The sequence below is a fragment of the Poecilia reticulata genome, chromosome 5, assembly GCF_904066995.2.
Source record: "Poecilia reticulata chromosome 5, P_reticulata-male-v2, whole genome shotgun sequence".
Classification (NCBI taxonomy): Eukaryota; Metazoa; Chordata; class Actinopteri; order Cyprinodontiformes; family Poeciliidae; genus Poecilia; species Poecilia reticulata.
Window position 1 is genome coordinate 13,066,103 of NC_088834.1, and position 14,985 is coordinate 13,081,087.

Genomic DNA, 14,985 nt, shown 5'->3' on the forward strand with positions numbered 1-14,985 from the left:
TTAATACCTGCCATTGACACATTTTCGAACACACATTAATATATTTGGCAATCAAAGGCAGCGTTTCTAACTTTTGATGTGATTATTTAATTGTTTTGGGGCATTTCTGAATAAAGAGCAGTGTTTTATTTGACAGAAATGATTCTGATAATTTTTTTATTGAAATTGATGAACAGAAACACGTTTACGGTGTTTTATTAAATTATATATTTACACAATTTTATAATTTAATGTACATTTAACATTTCAAGACAAGAAATAAATAATTTTTCTGTATTTATTTTTTATACGTTATTGAGAAATGACTTTTGATTTATAAATCAATCATTGTCAAACATTAAACTGCATATTTTTCTTATTTTTTTCCAGAGAATAAATATTTATTACAGTATGTCAACTCTGCTATTGACAGCAAAGAGTGAAAATAAGTCTAACAGAGTAAATTATGTTTATTTCATTACAAAAGCTACATTATTACACTAATACTTCAGATTGAGATATTTAAAAATACACAAAAAGTGAAAGAATAAAACATTTATTTATTATACTGGGAACAATGGTCACAGGCAGGGCTTCAGTCTGCTGGTCACACTGGGAGAACTTCAGTGACTTCTGAGACGTCCTGGTTCACAGACTAAAGCCAAGAATAAAAGAGAAATTATCCAAAAGTGTAATAGAAAATACATACGATCTATGTTTCGTATATGTTTCTTTCACATTCAGAAAAAGACATTTTCAGCATGTTGGGCTCTGACTCGTAGCATCTTTATAGCTAAATACCGACATGGTGAAGTTGAGCTGGAAACAGAGACTGAAACAAGTCCACACAGTACAGGACTTAAGGAGCTCCGATCACCCTGCTGCCACATAGAAGATGGCGGACGCTTTTACGTAGGACTCAGCGCCCCATGAGGGGTTTACGTATTGATGTCTATGGGTAGGAGCCTGTCAGTCCTTCCCCCTCAGGAAGCCTTAAAATCTGAGCGGTTGGTATAAAAAAACACAACAGGAACGAGATAGGGCCTATTCTAGGTATACTAGGGGCCGATGCAGAGTTTCCTGAAGGCACCTAATTATTTAATCTGCATTTAAGACATGTTATAGATTAAGCTAATGAGCTAACAATAAATTAGCTTAGAATATTATTTATTAACTCAATATTAACTGGGCTAGAATGCATTTTAAATATAACAATTGTATTTAGTTTGTGAAGATTGTGGTATTTCTTTGACAAAGAGCTGCTGCTCCTCCACGTGGAGGGAAGTCAGTTCAGGTGGCTCAGGTATCTGGTTAGGATGCCTCATGAACGCCTGATGGATGGATGGATGGATGGATGGAATGGTTAAATGAAGAAAGTATAGAACTATTAGAATTAATTAAGAAAAAAAATCCATAAAATTGTAATTACTAATTGTGAAAGGGTTTTCAAACTGTTTAAAGTTTATTAATTACAGGTCCATCTCAATAAATTTGAGATTCATCAAAAGGTGATTAATTTAAGTGTTTCAGCTGAAAAACTCATGAATCTATGCACTGACTTTAATTTAATGACTTTTGCTCTTGAATGGGCTCTCCTTCATAATCCTTTCAAGACAGTTGACAGCAGTTAACGTTGTTGCTTGTATGTGTTTTCCTTCCACTAAATCTTCCAATAAAACGCTTTAATGTTTTGATGTTAAAAATCCTTTTTTATTAGTTTTGGATTCTAAATTTTGAAGAAACGTAATATTGGGTTTTTATAAGGTGTAAGCCATAATAATCAAAATTAATACATAATTTCATATAAAATGTAATAATAAACTATAAAGATATTGGGCAAAAAAAAAATTAACAATAAGAAAAATTGACAAGAAACCCCTGAAATATCTCTTGTGAATTTATATGTGATAATATGCATCTCGTCCAGTAGGTGGCGGTACTGCGCTCTTACTAACGAACAAAAAGCAACAGAAGAAGAATGTTGTACGTAAACAAAGCTAACAGCGGAGGGACAGATAACGCATCCTGCCTAACCAAAGCGATGTCTTCAAAGTGAATGGACAAGCAGCTGGCCCGCTTCTCTCGACATTAACATTATAAGTGGACAATATGGAGGAGTCGTGGGATTTTGAGTTTCTGTCCCGCATCGCTGACAGCTGTCTGTCGTTTATTTCCGAGTTTGTGGACGATTGGCTCGCCAACGACATGAGGGTCTCCATATTCAAAATCCTGCTCAGCTGGCTGATATTTAGTCTGATCGCGATTCACTTTGCATGGAAAGTCTACGGGAACACAGTGAACGACATGTATTACCGACAAGGTGGGTGTTATTCGTACCGCACAGGAACTCTTAGCTGTGTAAATCTAAGCTAGCCGCGTTAGCATGCTCTGTGTTTACATCCAGGGGCTGGACAGAACGGAGGAACACCCGAAGCAGCTTCCCACCTGGGCGGATGGTGAGTGTCCGATGTTGGAATTATGTGGCTCACATTAATTCAAAAGGTTACTTTTTGTTTCCATGGAGATAGCCCGCTTTAATTTAGTGTCGTTTATGTTAATTCTTCATGTATTGCATGGCTATTGTTGTATGATCTTTTATCTGTTATCTTGTAGGGTGAGTGAAGCTGGGGACCCTATGAAGACCCATAAGGACTGAGTACTCATCCTGAAATCTGGGCTGGATATTTTTACTTCAGACACTAAATGAACATGATCAGTTTTGAACATCTGTAGATACGAACATCTACCAGTTCTCCTGGCATGGTGTCGAACAAAGTTTGTGGGATACTTACTTTGGTCACCAGTCACAGAGCAGGACACTTTTCAGCAAGAATGACTGAAATAAATCGTGTTGTCAACATGGACCACTTGTGAATTTTGTGAGCGGCAGCAGTGGTAATGTGAAAGAGTTGTGGTTTGGGGTTTGATGCAACTTTTAATATCACTTCCAAGGTCATATACAACCAGAAACCATGCCTGTGTGGTGCAACAAATGTATTTTTGAAGTCAGGACACAAAATAAAACAGTTTTTATTAAGAAATTTGGCATTAGTAGTAGTAGTGGCAGCATATATACTGTGTGTAAATATTTACTGTTGAAGTATCATTTGCAGCCAGTTTTATTTATGCTATTTGCTGAATAAATTATCCTGTCTAAATCAGTTTTATTGTGTTTGTTAACAGCCTTCATGATTTTTACTGTCTTACAACATTTTTACATTTCGTTATACCACAACAGACTTCAGTTGACTTTATTAAGAGCTCATTTAATTTACCAAAATAAAATAGTGCAGTTCTAAAGTGGAGGGAAGTTAGTAATGGGCAACATTGTTTTGTTGTTATCGTCAGTTCTTCTGGGAAATGGGGGGATTTTTCTACATGTTCCCATCTAAAAAGAGGGATGGGAAAGAGGCACAAAGTGGTGAATGAATTTCCCAGACAAATACAGGGGACAGAGCTGCTGCTCATTTGGCAGTAAACCTTCTGGAGGAAGCCTATTCAGTGTCTCCCTGTCAGTCCAATTTGTGACCTAAAGAGGAAATCACTGCAAATGATTATACACAGTTTGCATGCTTAGAAAACAAAGAATTGTATAAAAATATTCTAAAACAAAATCAAATACACATTTCATTGAGAGTAAAATTTATTTACCATGATAAAAAAAAATTATTTTATTTTTCAGTTAATGTTTTTAATTAAAAAAAACTCCACATAAATCTGTAGTCATTTCATTTTTATTGAACGGCAAGATGAGGTCAGAATAATATTTAATACTTTAATGTACTATCTTGCTGTAAGCTAGCATATAACAGAATGATTTTACATTAAGAAGGAAAACACTGACATACACCAGTTTTTGTTAGTTTCAAAAAATTATTTGGGGAAATGTTTCTTTTGCCTCATTTTATTTTATAATTGTGGGATTGTATATCAGTTATTTTCATTGTGATCTTTAAAATACTAAAATTTCCACAAACTTTATATGAGATGCCCCTTTGCATCTGATGATGTAATATTTAAATATTAAATTATGTTTTGATCAGTTACTCAGTATTTTCAGCCTTTTTTACCAAATACTTTCTCACTCTTATTTGAATAACTTCTTGGACAGCTACTTACTTTTACTTGAGTAAAAATATGTTGTAGTATCACTACTCTTACTTGAGTACAATTTTTGGGTACTCTACTCACCTCTGCTTACATGAGTGTCAAATATAAAAATAGAAAACCCTAAAAAGCCTTTTGTGTCTACTGACATGGTGATCTACTCATTATTTTTGCACTGTTTTGCCTGTGCGTTAGCTAATTTTAATGGGAATAGCTGGGATAAGCAGCACATGAACATCCATGACATTCGTGCAGGTCAGGCCAGGCACCAGCAGACGCTCTCCGGCTGACAGACGGGAAAAGAAAGTGTAGGAGTCATTATTACTGAGGAAGCTGTCGATGTCTAACTCCTGGGCTCGGGCTTCGTCGTAAAGCCCCGCATCAGTGACGGCCCCCGCAGCCTCCGTGGGTCCGTCCTGTCCATCAGTGCCGCCGCTCAGAAACACGGGCCCCTGCGGCGGGAGCTCCAGGCCTCTCAGTTCCAGTCCCACTCGGAGAGCCAGCTCCTGGTTTCGACCTCCTCGCCCTTTGCCCGTTAGCTCCACAGTCGGCTCTCCTCCAGCTAACACACATGTGGCGCCCCAACCCTCGGCGCGCCCTTCGCCCAACACCTGCATGGTTCGGCACAGGTCCCAGCTCTCCACGCCGACCTCCGGTCCGAGCCTCAGCACTTCGGCTGCGATCTCCGGAGGCGGTTCCTCGCGGGAACAGGCGAACCGGGCCAGCAGGCCATACAGCCTGGAGACGAGCCTCACATTGCCGCAGACTCCCGGTGAAAGCACAACAGGACGGAAACCCAACTCTCGAACTCGCCGGCCAGCGCAGGTGAGCGCAACGGTGTTGGAGCCAATCACAGCATTGAGAGCCTCTCCAGGTGAATCTGAGTGCTTGTCATTCTCTTTCCAGCGGGGACTCTGTCTCGCAAGGACCTGCGTGACTGAAGCTGGCATGGAGCTGAGAAGTTTGTGTCGTTCAAGGATGGATAAAACCTCCTCCGGCCACATCTCGCATGTCACTGTTGGACCGCTTGCTATCAAATCAAGAGGGTCCCCAATCACGTCAGACAGTATGAGTGAAACCACCTTTGATGAAATGATTGGAAAATCAGAAATATGCTCCTCTTTTAATAAGCAAACATTGTTAAAGGGGCAGTATTATGTTTTTTCCAGCCACATGTAGTTACATTTTACAGCACAATCAAGTTACTTTGCTACCTTCAGTTGTTATAAAAATGCATATGACGTAAAAGTAGAGGTTCAGTGACTGCAGTTTTCTTTTCGATCACAGAAAAAAAAAGTCTGACCTGATGATTCTGATTTTATGCGATACTGATTTTTTTGTCTGAATTGTTTTTAAATAAAGCAATAAAGTTAACAGTGTGGTGACTATTGTTAACTGCAGACATGACCTACTGTCATTCAAACCTCTACCATGGGAGAGCAGAAGAGGACAGTGGTTGATTTCTAGCACTTTGCCAAGGTAGATAATATCCGTGGATAAGATCGGCTTCACATGTAAATATCGACCAGTCACCAATTTCCCAAAGTTAAGGAAATTGAACTGATTTATCGGTGCACCCCGAAATTTGACTGTGTAATTTAGCACCTTAAAATTGGGCCTCTGTCTCTTTAAAAACTCCTGCGTTTCTGAAACTCCGCCTTCAGGAAGCCATCACAACATTGCTCCTCTATTAACGCTGAGCAACGTTTTCAGCTGTGTTTCACTGAGAAGGAGCTCCTACAACGAGCTCAGCAGATGCACAGTTCCACCAGCTGTTTGCTAATGGCTGCTGGTTAGTCTGAAGGAGCTCAGTGGAGGGGAACTTGGGCTCAGAGGAGGGGGAGCTGAGTCTCGAAGGCGGGGCTAGGTTCACCCAGGTGTTTTGCGGAGCTGAATGGTTGCCATGGAGATTAAAGAATTTCTCAAACATGCATGAAAGAATCAAGGCAACACGTCTCCAGGTATGTTTTTGATGAGGGAATAACATTATAACATGATGTGAAACTCAAAAAAAGTAGATTTTACATAATACTGCCCCTTTAAACAACTGCTGTGAGTTACCTGTGCGGGGTGAGCGTGGTGTGCAAGCCCTCCACCCTTCAGCAAAGAGAGTGCTCGACGAACTGTGTTGAGCTCTTGGATGGTCGCGCCAGCAGCTGCAAGTCTGCGAGTTACATCAAGCTTCTCCTGCAGCGAGATTGGAGGTATTGGTGCTGGTAGCAGTGCAGAGCCTCCGCCTAGAAGGAAACAAACCCGCAAGTCACTGTCCAAATGACATTATAACATGTTCTAGTTATAAAATGCTTGCACATTTGGCTAATAATATGGCTGTTAAATAAGCACATTTGCAGTCATTATTGATGAAGTTGCTCCGAGAACTGTCTGTTGGTTTGTAGTATGATTGGTTTACTTCCTTAGCATTTTTTTTTTTTTTTTTGCTATAACCTGGTACCACACATCTCTTATTTTAAAAGATTACTGAAATGTTGTACATTGTCTGTGTGTAAATAAATAAACAGTAAACAGGGTAGAAATCTGTGGGACTCTTAAAAGAAAATCATGCGCCTTTACCTGATATTAGTACAAGCAGTAAATCTTTTTCTGTCAAGTCAGTAGCTAACTGCTTGATGCCTTCGGCCGCCTTCAATGAGTCGTCATCAGGTAGGTTGTGTTTGGCTCCCTCCATGACTTTGATCCGACTGTCTGCTTCTAGCAACAAATGGCTGTGATGGATAAAAAGCATAAAATATCACATATATCCATATTATTTTTGTTATTTTAGGTAGTTTTCAGAAATTAGATAAACATTCCCGGAAATTGTTCACACTTTCTAACACAAAGTGGTAAATAATAGCAATAGGTAAAAGTTAGCATAGCCGAAGTGATTGGACTTTTGCAATTTGTACTCCTAAGCTTTGGATTAGTTTAAAGTACGGAATGCTGAGACTGTCAAGACTAAAGACCCATTTTTATTCATTGTCGTTGATTCAAACAAAAATTAATCAAACGACAAGAGTTTGAGTTTCTTTTATAATGCGAGTTGAGGAGTATATTTGCATTTTTGCTTTAATCTTATTTTTTTTCTTGTTCTTAGTGTTGTAATCTTACTTCATTCTATTGAATTGTACAGCAACTTGGTCAACATTTGTTGTTTTATAAATAAACTGACATTGACATATATATATAAAAAGAAAGTCTTTATTACATGATTCCTTGATTTTCAGCTCTGACCAGCTTTCCTGTCCCTGATGGAAAAAAAACATAGTCCCACAGCATGATGCCGTCAACTCAATGTTTCATGGTGGGAATGGTGAGTTTAGAGTGTAGTTCAGTGTAAGTTTTTCATCTTTAATCTTTCCTGTGTAGGCCTAAAAGGTTTTCTTTTGGTTTCACCTGATCAGTTTGTGTGAAAAACTGCAAAATACACTTTTCATGTTTCTCTATAATGGCTTTCTTCTTAACAGTCTTCCATAAAAGTTGGATTTGCAGATTGCATGACTGATAGCTGTCTTCATGAGCTGTGGATTCCTGCATCTCCTCTAGAGGCTTTCACAGAGAAGCTGGACTTATACTGAGCTTTAATTACAAACAGGTGATCACTATCCATTTAAGATGCTGACTGGATTCATTTGAATTGAAAATTAAGTTGGTGTTTGTTAAAAATAATAATAATAAAAAACTACTAAGAATATTTTTGTTATGCACTATGGCTCCTGCATCATTTGCTCACCTTTTTCCATGCTGTTGTAACGTCTGCTGTATCCCATGTGGCACGCTGATGACTCCTCTAACTAGATGATCGCCCAGAATCCTCTCTACCTCTGCAGCCATTCCCAGAACCGCTTTCCCGAAGCCCACAAGGTGCAGGTTGTGACTGAGTGTGAGTCTGCGTCCGTCAATAACGACCGAGTCGCCGTTGCGCTCTATGCTCTGCCGCACCACGGTGTCTGGCTGCACAGCTTCCACTGCGGCTCTGAAGGTTTCCCGCGCCTGTGAGTCTATGGACATGTTGCAGAACGTGGGGTTTCTTCTTCCCAGGAGGCCCAGAAAAGGTTGAGGCCGAAACAAGGACAGGATGCGGGCCATTGCCACCTCAGCAGGTCTGAGGAATCGATACAGCAAGATGTGTCGAGATAGAAAAGCATGTTAAATTAGGAAGGTGAGACTTGCATGATGCTATTAAATATCTTCCATTTAAAACCTTATGAAAACTACATGCATACAAAGTGTTATAGTAGTGTTATTTGTAAAAATGTACATCAGTTTAAAATGATCCATTCCTGTAAACATTACAATGCTTCCAAAGACCTTCAGACAAATTTAAAGCAAATTTCCACAGTCAAGATGTGCAACATGCTGTTTGGACTCACACAAAAAAACATTTCAAATGCTTATCTGACAAGTTAGTTTAGAAAGCATAGATAAAATGCATGTACATTTACTACCTTAAATTGTTTTACAAATGAACAAAAATTAAACATTGAGTATATTTTACAAACCCAGCTACTGTGACTCTCTTCAAATCTGGTTTTAAGCCTGCCTACCTGTGTGGGTGGTTTAGGACGATTGCAGCCTGCAGATTCCTGCAGCAGCCTGTTGTGTGTGTTCCAGTTCAGCAGCGAAGCAAAAATCTAACCAAACAGTAACTGGAGTTGTTTAAACTCTGTTTAATGATTAATTTAAAGAGATCACTGCCCCTGTGAACATGCATTTCAGCTCTCCATTTATCTCTTCTTTACTTGCACTGATTAAAATTTCTACCATATAGATGGAGATTTAAGTGAATGTGGCCTTATTTCTCTTGTTTTGTATCAATCAATAAGAAGACTGGTGGTGGAGGTGTAATGGTGCAGGGGACATTTTCTTGACACACTTGGGGTGCCTTTGTACAAATTGTTTAAAGACCAATGCTTACCCAATGTCACATTGTTTTCCTTGACATAACAACAACTTCCCTGTTTGTTTCTTGATTTTTTTTTCAGCCATCTTGTTAAATGTGTGCCATAAAAAATTCAAGACAAAAGAAGGTCCAGCTCAGTATGAGCAAAATGTATTGTCAGTGAGTGTATATTTTAGAAATACAGACCAGGCATATAAATATTAATAAAATTAAAGGTCCAGAAAAGTGGTCCTCATTATGAATAGACATGTAATTAAATGTACTTATTTTTACAATTATAATTCTGAACGACTACATTATTTTTATTGGATAATGCACAACCAACCAAAACAATAATATGTAGTTCATACCTTGGAGTTTCCCTTCTGCGGGGTCAAAAGTCCTCCAGGAACTTTCTTCATCATGTCTTTATTTTGCGGCGGGAGTAAAATTTAGAAACAGACAGAAAACAAATTTCTGTCCTTATATGTGACAGGAAGCGCTGCTAGTGAACACACAACCTGGCAACTATTTGAGACATTTAAAACTAAGCAGGAAAACCATATCAAATCCTGCTGCTTATGCTGTTTATGGTACCACGCAAATCTCGCGATAAAACATAATTTCGGGCCACTGCGCGGTCAGGTGATGATTTGTGCGTCACTGACGTGGCGAAGGCGTTGCACTTTCGTCCCTCCTCTGCCGTGGACTCAAACTACCCCAGGCGGGATTTGGTTGTCGTTTTTGGGGACTTTATTTTCCCAATAACAACTTTTTTGCATCGCTTTTGTTCATATATCTCCACAAATCACCGTAACTGTGACCCTTGAGTCGATTTAAAGCGGGGCGAGGGCCAGCTTCCCCTCAGACACAGACAGGCCACCATGAAGCTAACGGACAATGTGCTGCGGAGCTTTCGGGTTGCTAAAGTGTTCCGAGAAAACTCGGACAAAATTAACTGCTTCGACTTTTGCTCCAACGGAGAGGCAATCATTTCCAGCAGCGACGACGACTCCTTAGTGTTGTACGACTGCCAGGAGGGAAAGTAAGAGCAGCTCATCTTGGTTTTTTATGTTAGCTTTATGCTAAGCTAATGGCTGAGGCCTGCTGCGGTGCTTAGTGCGATGCAGCATGAAATTAAAAATAAATGAGTCTGCTGGTTAAAACTGATCCAGTATTAATTCTGTTGTTTTTTTAAAGACTGTGTTCCATCAAATATTCAGTTTTATATTCATCACAAGTTAAACACCTGATGAATATTATAACTGTTAAACTAAGTGAGAGGGGGTGGCTAAATTGAGAAAATGCGCTTTAATTTCACCTAATATTTCTAGAGTTTCTAACAAATCGCATAATTAAGACCGCAAACTGGTGCTGTAGCAAGTGAGCGTTGTATAGTTCGAGCTTTAATATTTAAGCTGTTCTGCCGCCATTTCTCCTTTTGGTTAAACGGGGTTAGCATATTTAAAATAGAAATACTTGTCATAGTGGGAAATTCAGTTGTCACAGCAGCAAGTTAAGGATAAGTGGCAATATGCATATTTACAGAAAGGTAAAGGAAAGTTTATAACATAAGAAAAATAATACTATGCGGTTGCTAATAGAAAATGTACATTTGCATAGATATTTGTTATTAAAAAAACAGACTATTTACAGGAAGTAAAAACAAATGCAAACAGGGATGTTCAAATATGATCAACAATGTTATTTGAAATTAGAAAAACTGCAAATAACAGCAAACTTATAAGACTTGTTGAAGCTCTGATGTTTATAAAGTCTGCTGAAAGGAAGGATCTGCGAAAACGCTCATTTGTGCACTTAAGATACAGAACGTGTCACTGAAGGGGCTCTCCATTTAATGTAGAATAGTTTTTTTTAAATGGATGTCTGTCAATTTTATTGTGACTTAAATTAGATTTAGTTGTGAATACCAACTTGTTTGTTTGGAAGGATTAAAGTTTTCACATTTTTGTATTACAATCACAAGTGTTATCTGATAGCCTAGGCTAGGGATTGGCAACCTTTATGAGCCAAAGAGCTGTTTTCACAATTTTTGATAAACATGATGTCAATGATGTCATTTCTAAAGAACAATCATTTTATTCCTTTTTGATTATTTTGAAACAAAGAAAAACACTTTTTTTAAAAAGAGTATGGATAAATTTTCTTCTATGCGCTTTTTGACATCTGGGGAATATTGGTAAAAAGAAAATTTGACAAACTTACTAAAAAAATAGATCTAAAAGTCTATTACTGGTATATTTAGTGTCATTATGTTGTGGAATTTCAATGCAATTGTTCCATGAAAAAACTGGAACTGCTAAAACCAGCATTTGTGTTTAAATATACATTTTAAAACATTTGATCATTTTTAGCCAAAGTTATTAAGAGTCCTAGAGGAAGGTCCAAAGACTCCTGTGATAGACCAACACTGAGTAGTGCATCATCGCGACCTGGAAGAGAAATGATTCAGTGCTTTGCAAAATTATTTACAGGCAGAAATCTGGAAAGTGTGGTGTTTTTTGGTTTTTAGCCCCCTTATCTGTTAGAAACCTGAAGTATTTCAGGTGAGTTTCAGTAAAAAGTATCAAACATTGACGCTTCTGACTCCAATTTGAACCTTGTAAGGTTTTTAAATTATTATAGAAGTGTGCTGCTGCTTACTGCTGTTGATTAATTTCCTCTAATTTATTGTTTTTTTTGTGTGCCCCATTTATGACAGACCCAAAAGAACTCTCTACAGTAAAAAGTATGGCGTGGATCTGATCAGGTATACGCATGCTGCAAACACAGTGGTCTACAGTTCCAACAAAATCGATGGTATGTATTCAGAAGATGCATGTTGAAATGCATCCCGTTTTGATTTTAATTTCCGTTTTGTTGCATAATTTACTGCTGCCTTGGCTCAGGTGGTGATTTGTGTTGCGTAGCTGCTCGCCGCGCTGCTTGCTGTAGCCTGAGGTAGTTGTTTGTACAGTTTGAGGGTCTGTGATTCTACCCCATACAGGAGCTAACTGTACAAGTGACTGCCTTGCCTACGGTTGAGTGCAATCTTCAGACGAGCTTCGGATTGATTATTTATTTTATGCATGAAATGATCATGGATTTTGGTATGTTGGTGCCACTTATTTTGTTCTTTGTCTTTAAGACACTATCCGGTATTTGTCTCTTCATGACAACAAATATATCCGGTATTTTCCTGGACACAACAAAAGGTGAGTGCTGTCCTCGTGTTTCTGCGATTGGTTCGATGTTTCTGTGTTTTCACGTTTCCTCTTCCTGTGTGTTTTCATCAGAGTGACGTCTCTGTCCATGTCTCCTGTGGATGACACATTTATTTCTGGCTCATTAGACAAAACTATCAGGTTGTGGGATCTGCGCTCACCAAACTGCCAGGTAGGCATCTAGTTTTACTCATTTGTTAGAAGTATTGACACTTGTTCTGTGAAAATTAAACCTTCCTAACAGATTGAATTTGAAGTTTTTTTGTTCTCTGAAGTCTTGCACCACGAGTTCAGAAAATGAATGCTGTATTTGCTGTTATCTTTCCATTTTTAGGGTTTGATGCACCTGCAGGGGAAGCCTGTGTGCTCATTTGATCCAGAGGGTCTCATTTTTGCAGCTGGAATAAATTCAGAGATGGTTAAACTCTATGATCTGCGCTCATTTGATAAGGTATGGAAGGAGGTTTGACACTCGACTAGTTAAATTGATCCAAAAAGAACTAAATCGATCCCTCTTGCCAACAGGGTCCGTTTGCAACTTTCAAGCTTCAGTACGATCGGACGTGTGAGTGGACTGGACTCAAGTTTAGCAACGATGGAAAACTCATCCTTCTTTCAACCAACGGCGGGGCGCTTCGCATTTTGGACGCTTTTAAAGGGGCGGTGCTGCATTCTTTTGGGGTAAGGATGGAGTCACTGCAAAATGGAGAATAGAAATCTGGTAAAAAAAATAATACTGAGGGTTTTTATTTTCTATCCACAGGGCTACAACAACAGTAAAGGCGTAACCTTAGAGGCTTCTTTCACTCCTGATTCTCAGTTTGTGATGATTGGTGAGTTTGGAGAAGCGTGCATTTATGCGTCACTTTATTGGTGATTTAAATTAACAGTTCAGCAAAAAGAACATTTGATTTATTTGGAATAAGGATGGAAGTGTTTTCAGCTGAAGCACAGGCCAGATTTTTGCTCACATGATGACACAAAATATAATTTTTACTGTTTTTTTGATCATTTGATATCATCTCAGGCTTTTTTGAAATCCTACAGCTGCTCTGAGTCCAGGCAGGATGGTTGTTTCATTTATAGACGCATCAATATCTGGGGAAATTTCTTTAATTGTAAACATGAAGTAATTTGTTTGTTGTTTAAACTCAAAAATAAAATGGAACCAATAAAAGATGAAAATTAAATGTGCCAGTAGTTGAAGAAGATATAAAGTTGATTATGAAAACAAATTCTGTATTTTAGTAGGACTGCATTCAATAATTACTTAGTTACTGATTATTCTGGTGATTAATTAGATAAAAAATCAGCATATTCTATTTTGGATTTAACCACTGTTATTAAAAATACATTATAAAATACCACTATGGAATTTTTTCTAAATTGGAAAATAAAAATGTTGTTGCCTACAATGCAATAAAACTGCATTCCTTCAGCAAACGCTTGATCATTTGCAGCTAAAAAAAAATACCTCTAACAGCAACATATTATTGCATTGTTGCAATATAATAGTATAAAGAATGGCTTTGTTGCAATATTTGGTAGGCTAAGGTATTTACTGTGCAATTCATTAAAACTTTTCTTGCCAATGCTGCATTTTGGTAGAATTGTAGACTCACTGTTTGCACCGGATCCCAGTCATGTTGGAGATGCTGGTTAACCTGAGTTACTTTCACTAATTCAATAATCTGCTTTTTATTACTGAATGTGAATGCTTACCTCCAACATTTGATTTGTTTTAGGCTCTGAAGATGGAAAGATCCACGTGTGGAACGCTGAAAGCGGGATGAAGGTGGCGCTATTAGACGGGAAGCACACAGGCCCCATTACCTGTCTGCAGTTCAATCCAAAGTTCATGACCTTTGCCAGTGCCTGTTCCAACATGGTGAGTTTAAGAGAAACAAAATGTTGCCTCAAGCTTGACAGACATTTCTTTGAGAAAAAAGCTAAGCTATTAGATAAACTGATGAATTATTAAAAATGGCAAACATTAGACCATTACATTTTACTAATGTTTGTGCATTTGATTTAATTGGTCTAAATATGATGGGGTTTTTTTCTATGATTTTGTTTAGATTCTGTAAGAATGAAAACATGAAACAAGCAAAAAAAAAGGAGAAAAACTTTAATTGAATACTTTTTCTACTAAAACAGAATTTAAGTGCAATTTCTAATAAAATATTTAAGAGATTTTCTGCCTCTGTAGAAATAAACAGTCAAATATGTAAACGGTAATGGCTGAAGTGACTTAAATGTGATTATGAATTTAATCTTTCAGGCTTTCTGGCTTCCGACCATTGATGACTGAGGAGTAGGAGCAGCAGCTGACCAGCAGGGGGCAGTGTGAATGTCACAAAATCAAATTGTAAATAATCAGTTGTAGGAATAAAACATGTTTGCTTTTTTATATTTCTATTTAACATTAAATTGTTTTCCTTTGTTAAAAAAAATTACAGTTTTGACTTCTTTTAAATTGTGCCAGTTTATATTTCTTTTTGGGTCTTTGGTATTTTTGAAATTAGTGTAAAAAGGTTAAAATAACATAGTTCCATGTTTTTTAGAGCATCTGGGAAGGAAATAAATTTTAGATTCAAAATTATAAATTAAGATTTGTTAATAGGATTGAATTTAATTTAAAGTGTGGCTTAAATGTGTTTTCTTTGTAAGGCTAGAGCTATAGTTATGTTGAAACCCAGTATGACCTGATTTTTATTGGAGCATAAACATCTTACACAATCTGTTGACAATCAGAATCATCCTATGTGGAAATATTTGAGTTAAATGTCAGGAATA

The 14,985-nt window shown here is 37.8% G+C and overlaps 3 protein-coding genes across 4 annotated transcripts; 2 read left to right on the plus strand and 1 right to left on the minus strand.

The window, feature by feature from the left end:
- Nucleotides 1-1,945: 1,945 nt before the first annotated feature.
- Nucleotides 1,946-2,843, plus strand: tcta (T cell leukemia translocation altered). Its single transcript, XM_008408641.3, has 3 exons — nt 1,946-2,299; nt 2,384-2,435; nt 2,593-2,843. The coding sequence occupies exons 1-3, from the start codon at nt 2,089-2,091 to the stop codon at nt 2,633-2,635; spliced, it is 306 nt and encodes a 101-aa protein (XP_008406863.1). The 5' UTR covers nt 1,946-2,088; the 3' UTR covers nt 2,636-2,843.
- Nucleotides 2,844-3,697: 854 nt separating this feature from the next.
- glyctk (glycerate kinase) lies at nt 3,698-9,552 on the minus strand. 2 transcript variants are annotated; one of them, XM_008408645.3, is made up of 6 exons: nt 9,337-9,552; nt 8,631-8,717; nt 7,817-8,188; nt 6,658-6,809; nt 6,148-6,323; nt 3,698-5,168 (listed from the first exon to the last, which is right to left on the minus strand). In XM_008408645.3, the coding sequence occupies exons 3-6, from the start codon at nt 8,170-8,172 to the stop codon at nt 4,278-4,280; spliced, it is 1,575 nt and encodes a 524-aa protein (XP_008406867.1). In that variant the 5' UTR covers nt 8,173-8,188; nt 8,631-8,717; nt 9,337-9,552; the 3' UTR covers nt 3,698-4,277. The 2 variants fall into 2 exon arrangements, with proteins under 2 accessions (XP_008406867.1, XP_008406866.1); XM_008408644.2 differs by lacking the exon at nt 8,631-8,717 and having other exon boundaries at nt 9,337-9,551.
- A 106-nt stretch (nt 9,553-9,658) lies between these two features.
- Nucleotides 9,659-14,665, plus strand: wdr82 (WD repeat domain 82). The gene is made up of 9 exons (XM_008408643.3): nt 9,659-10,010; nt 11,688-11,785; nt 12,114-12,180; nt 12,262-12,361; nt 12,524-12,640; nt 12,715-12,870; nt 12,953-13,022; nt 13,935-14,077; nt 14,471-14,665. Exons 1-9 carry the CDS (start codon nt 9,850-9,852, stop codon nt 14,498-14,500), a joined length of 942 nt encoding a protein of 313 aa, XP_008406865.1. The 5' UTR covers nt 9,659-9,849; the 3' UTR covers nt 14,501-14,665.
- Nucleotides 14,666-14,985: the final 320 nt, after the last annotated feature.

What these genes read in the sequence shown, in the direction of transcription:
- tcta (XM_008408641.3), top strand. Translation starts at nt 2,089, where the DNA reads ATGGAGGAGTCGTGGGATTTTGAGTTTCTGTCCCGCATCGCTGACAGC. An exon ending in CGACATGTATTACCGACAAG is followed by an intron (nt 2,300 to 2,383) that starts GTGGGTGTTATT and finishes GTTTACATCCAG; the next exon opens with GGGCTGGACAGAACGGAGGA. An exon ending in GCTTCCCACCTGGGCGGATG is followed by an intron (nt 2,436 to 2,592) that starts GTGAGTGTCCGA and finishes GTTATCTTGTAG; the next exon opens with GGTGAGTGAAGCTGGGGACC.
- glyctk (XM_008408645.3), bottom strand. Translation starts at nt 8,172, where the DNA reads ATGGCCCGCATCCTGTCCTTGTTTCGGCCTCAACCTTTTCTGGGCCTC. An exon ending in TTACAACAGCATGGAAAAAG is followed by an intron (nt 6,810 to 7,816) that starts GTGAGCAAATGA and finishes TATCCATCACAG; the next exon opens with CCATTTGTTGCTAGAAGCAG. An exon ending in ACCACGCTCACCCCGCACAG is followed by an intron (nt 5,169 to 6,147) that starts GTAACTCACAGC and finishes ATTTCATCAAAG; the next exon opens with GTGGTTTCACTCATACTGTC.
- wdr82 (XM_008408643.3), top strand. Translation starts at nt 9,850, where the DNA reads ATGAAGCTAACGGACAATGTGCTGCGGAGCTTTCGGGTTGCTAAAGTG. An exon ending in TTTCCTGGACACAACAAAAG is followed by an intron (nt 12,181 to 12,261) that starts GTGAGTGCTGTC and finishes TGTTTTCATCAG; the next exon opens with AGTGACGTCTCTGTCCATGT. An exon ending in CGGTGCTGCATTCTTTTGGG is followed by an intron (nt 12,871 to 12,952) that starts GTAAGGATGGAG and finishes TTCTATCCACAG; the next exon opens with GGCTACAACAACAGTAAAGG.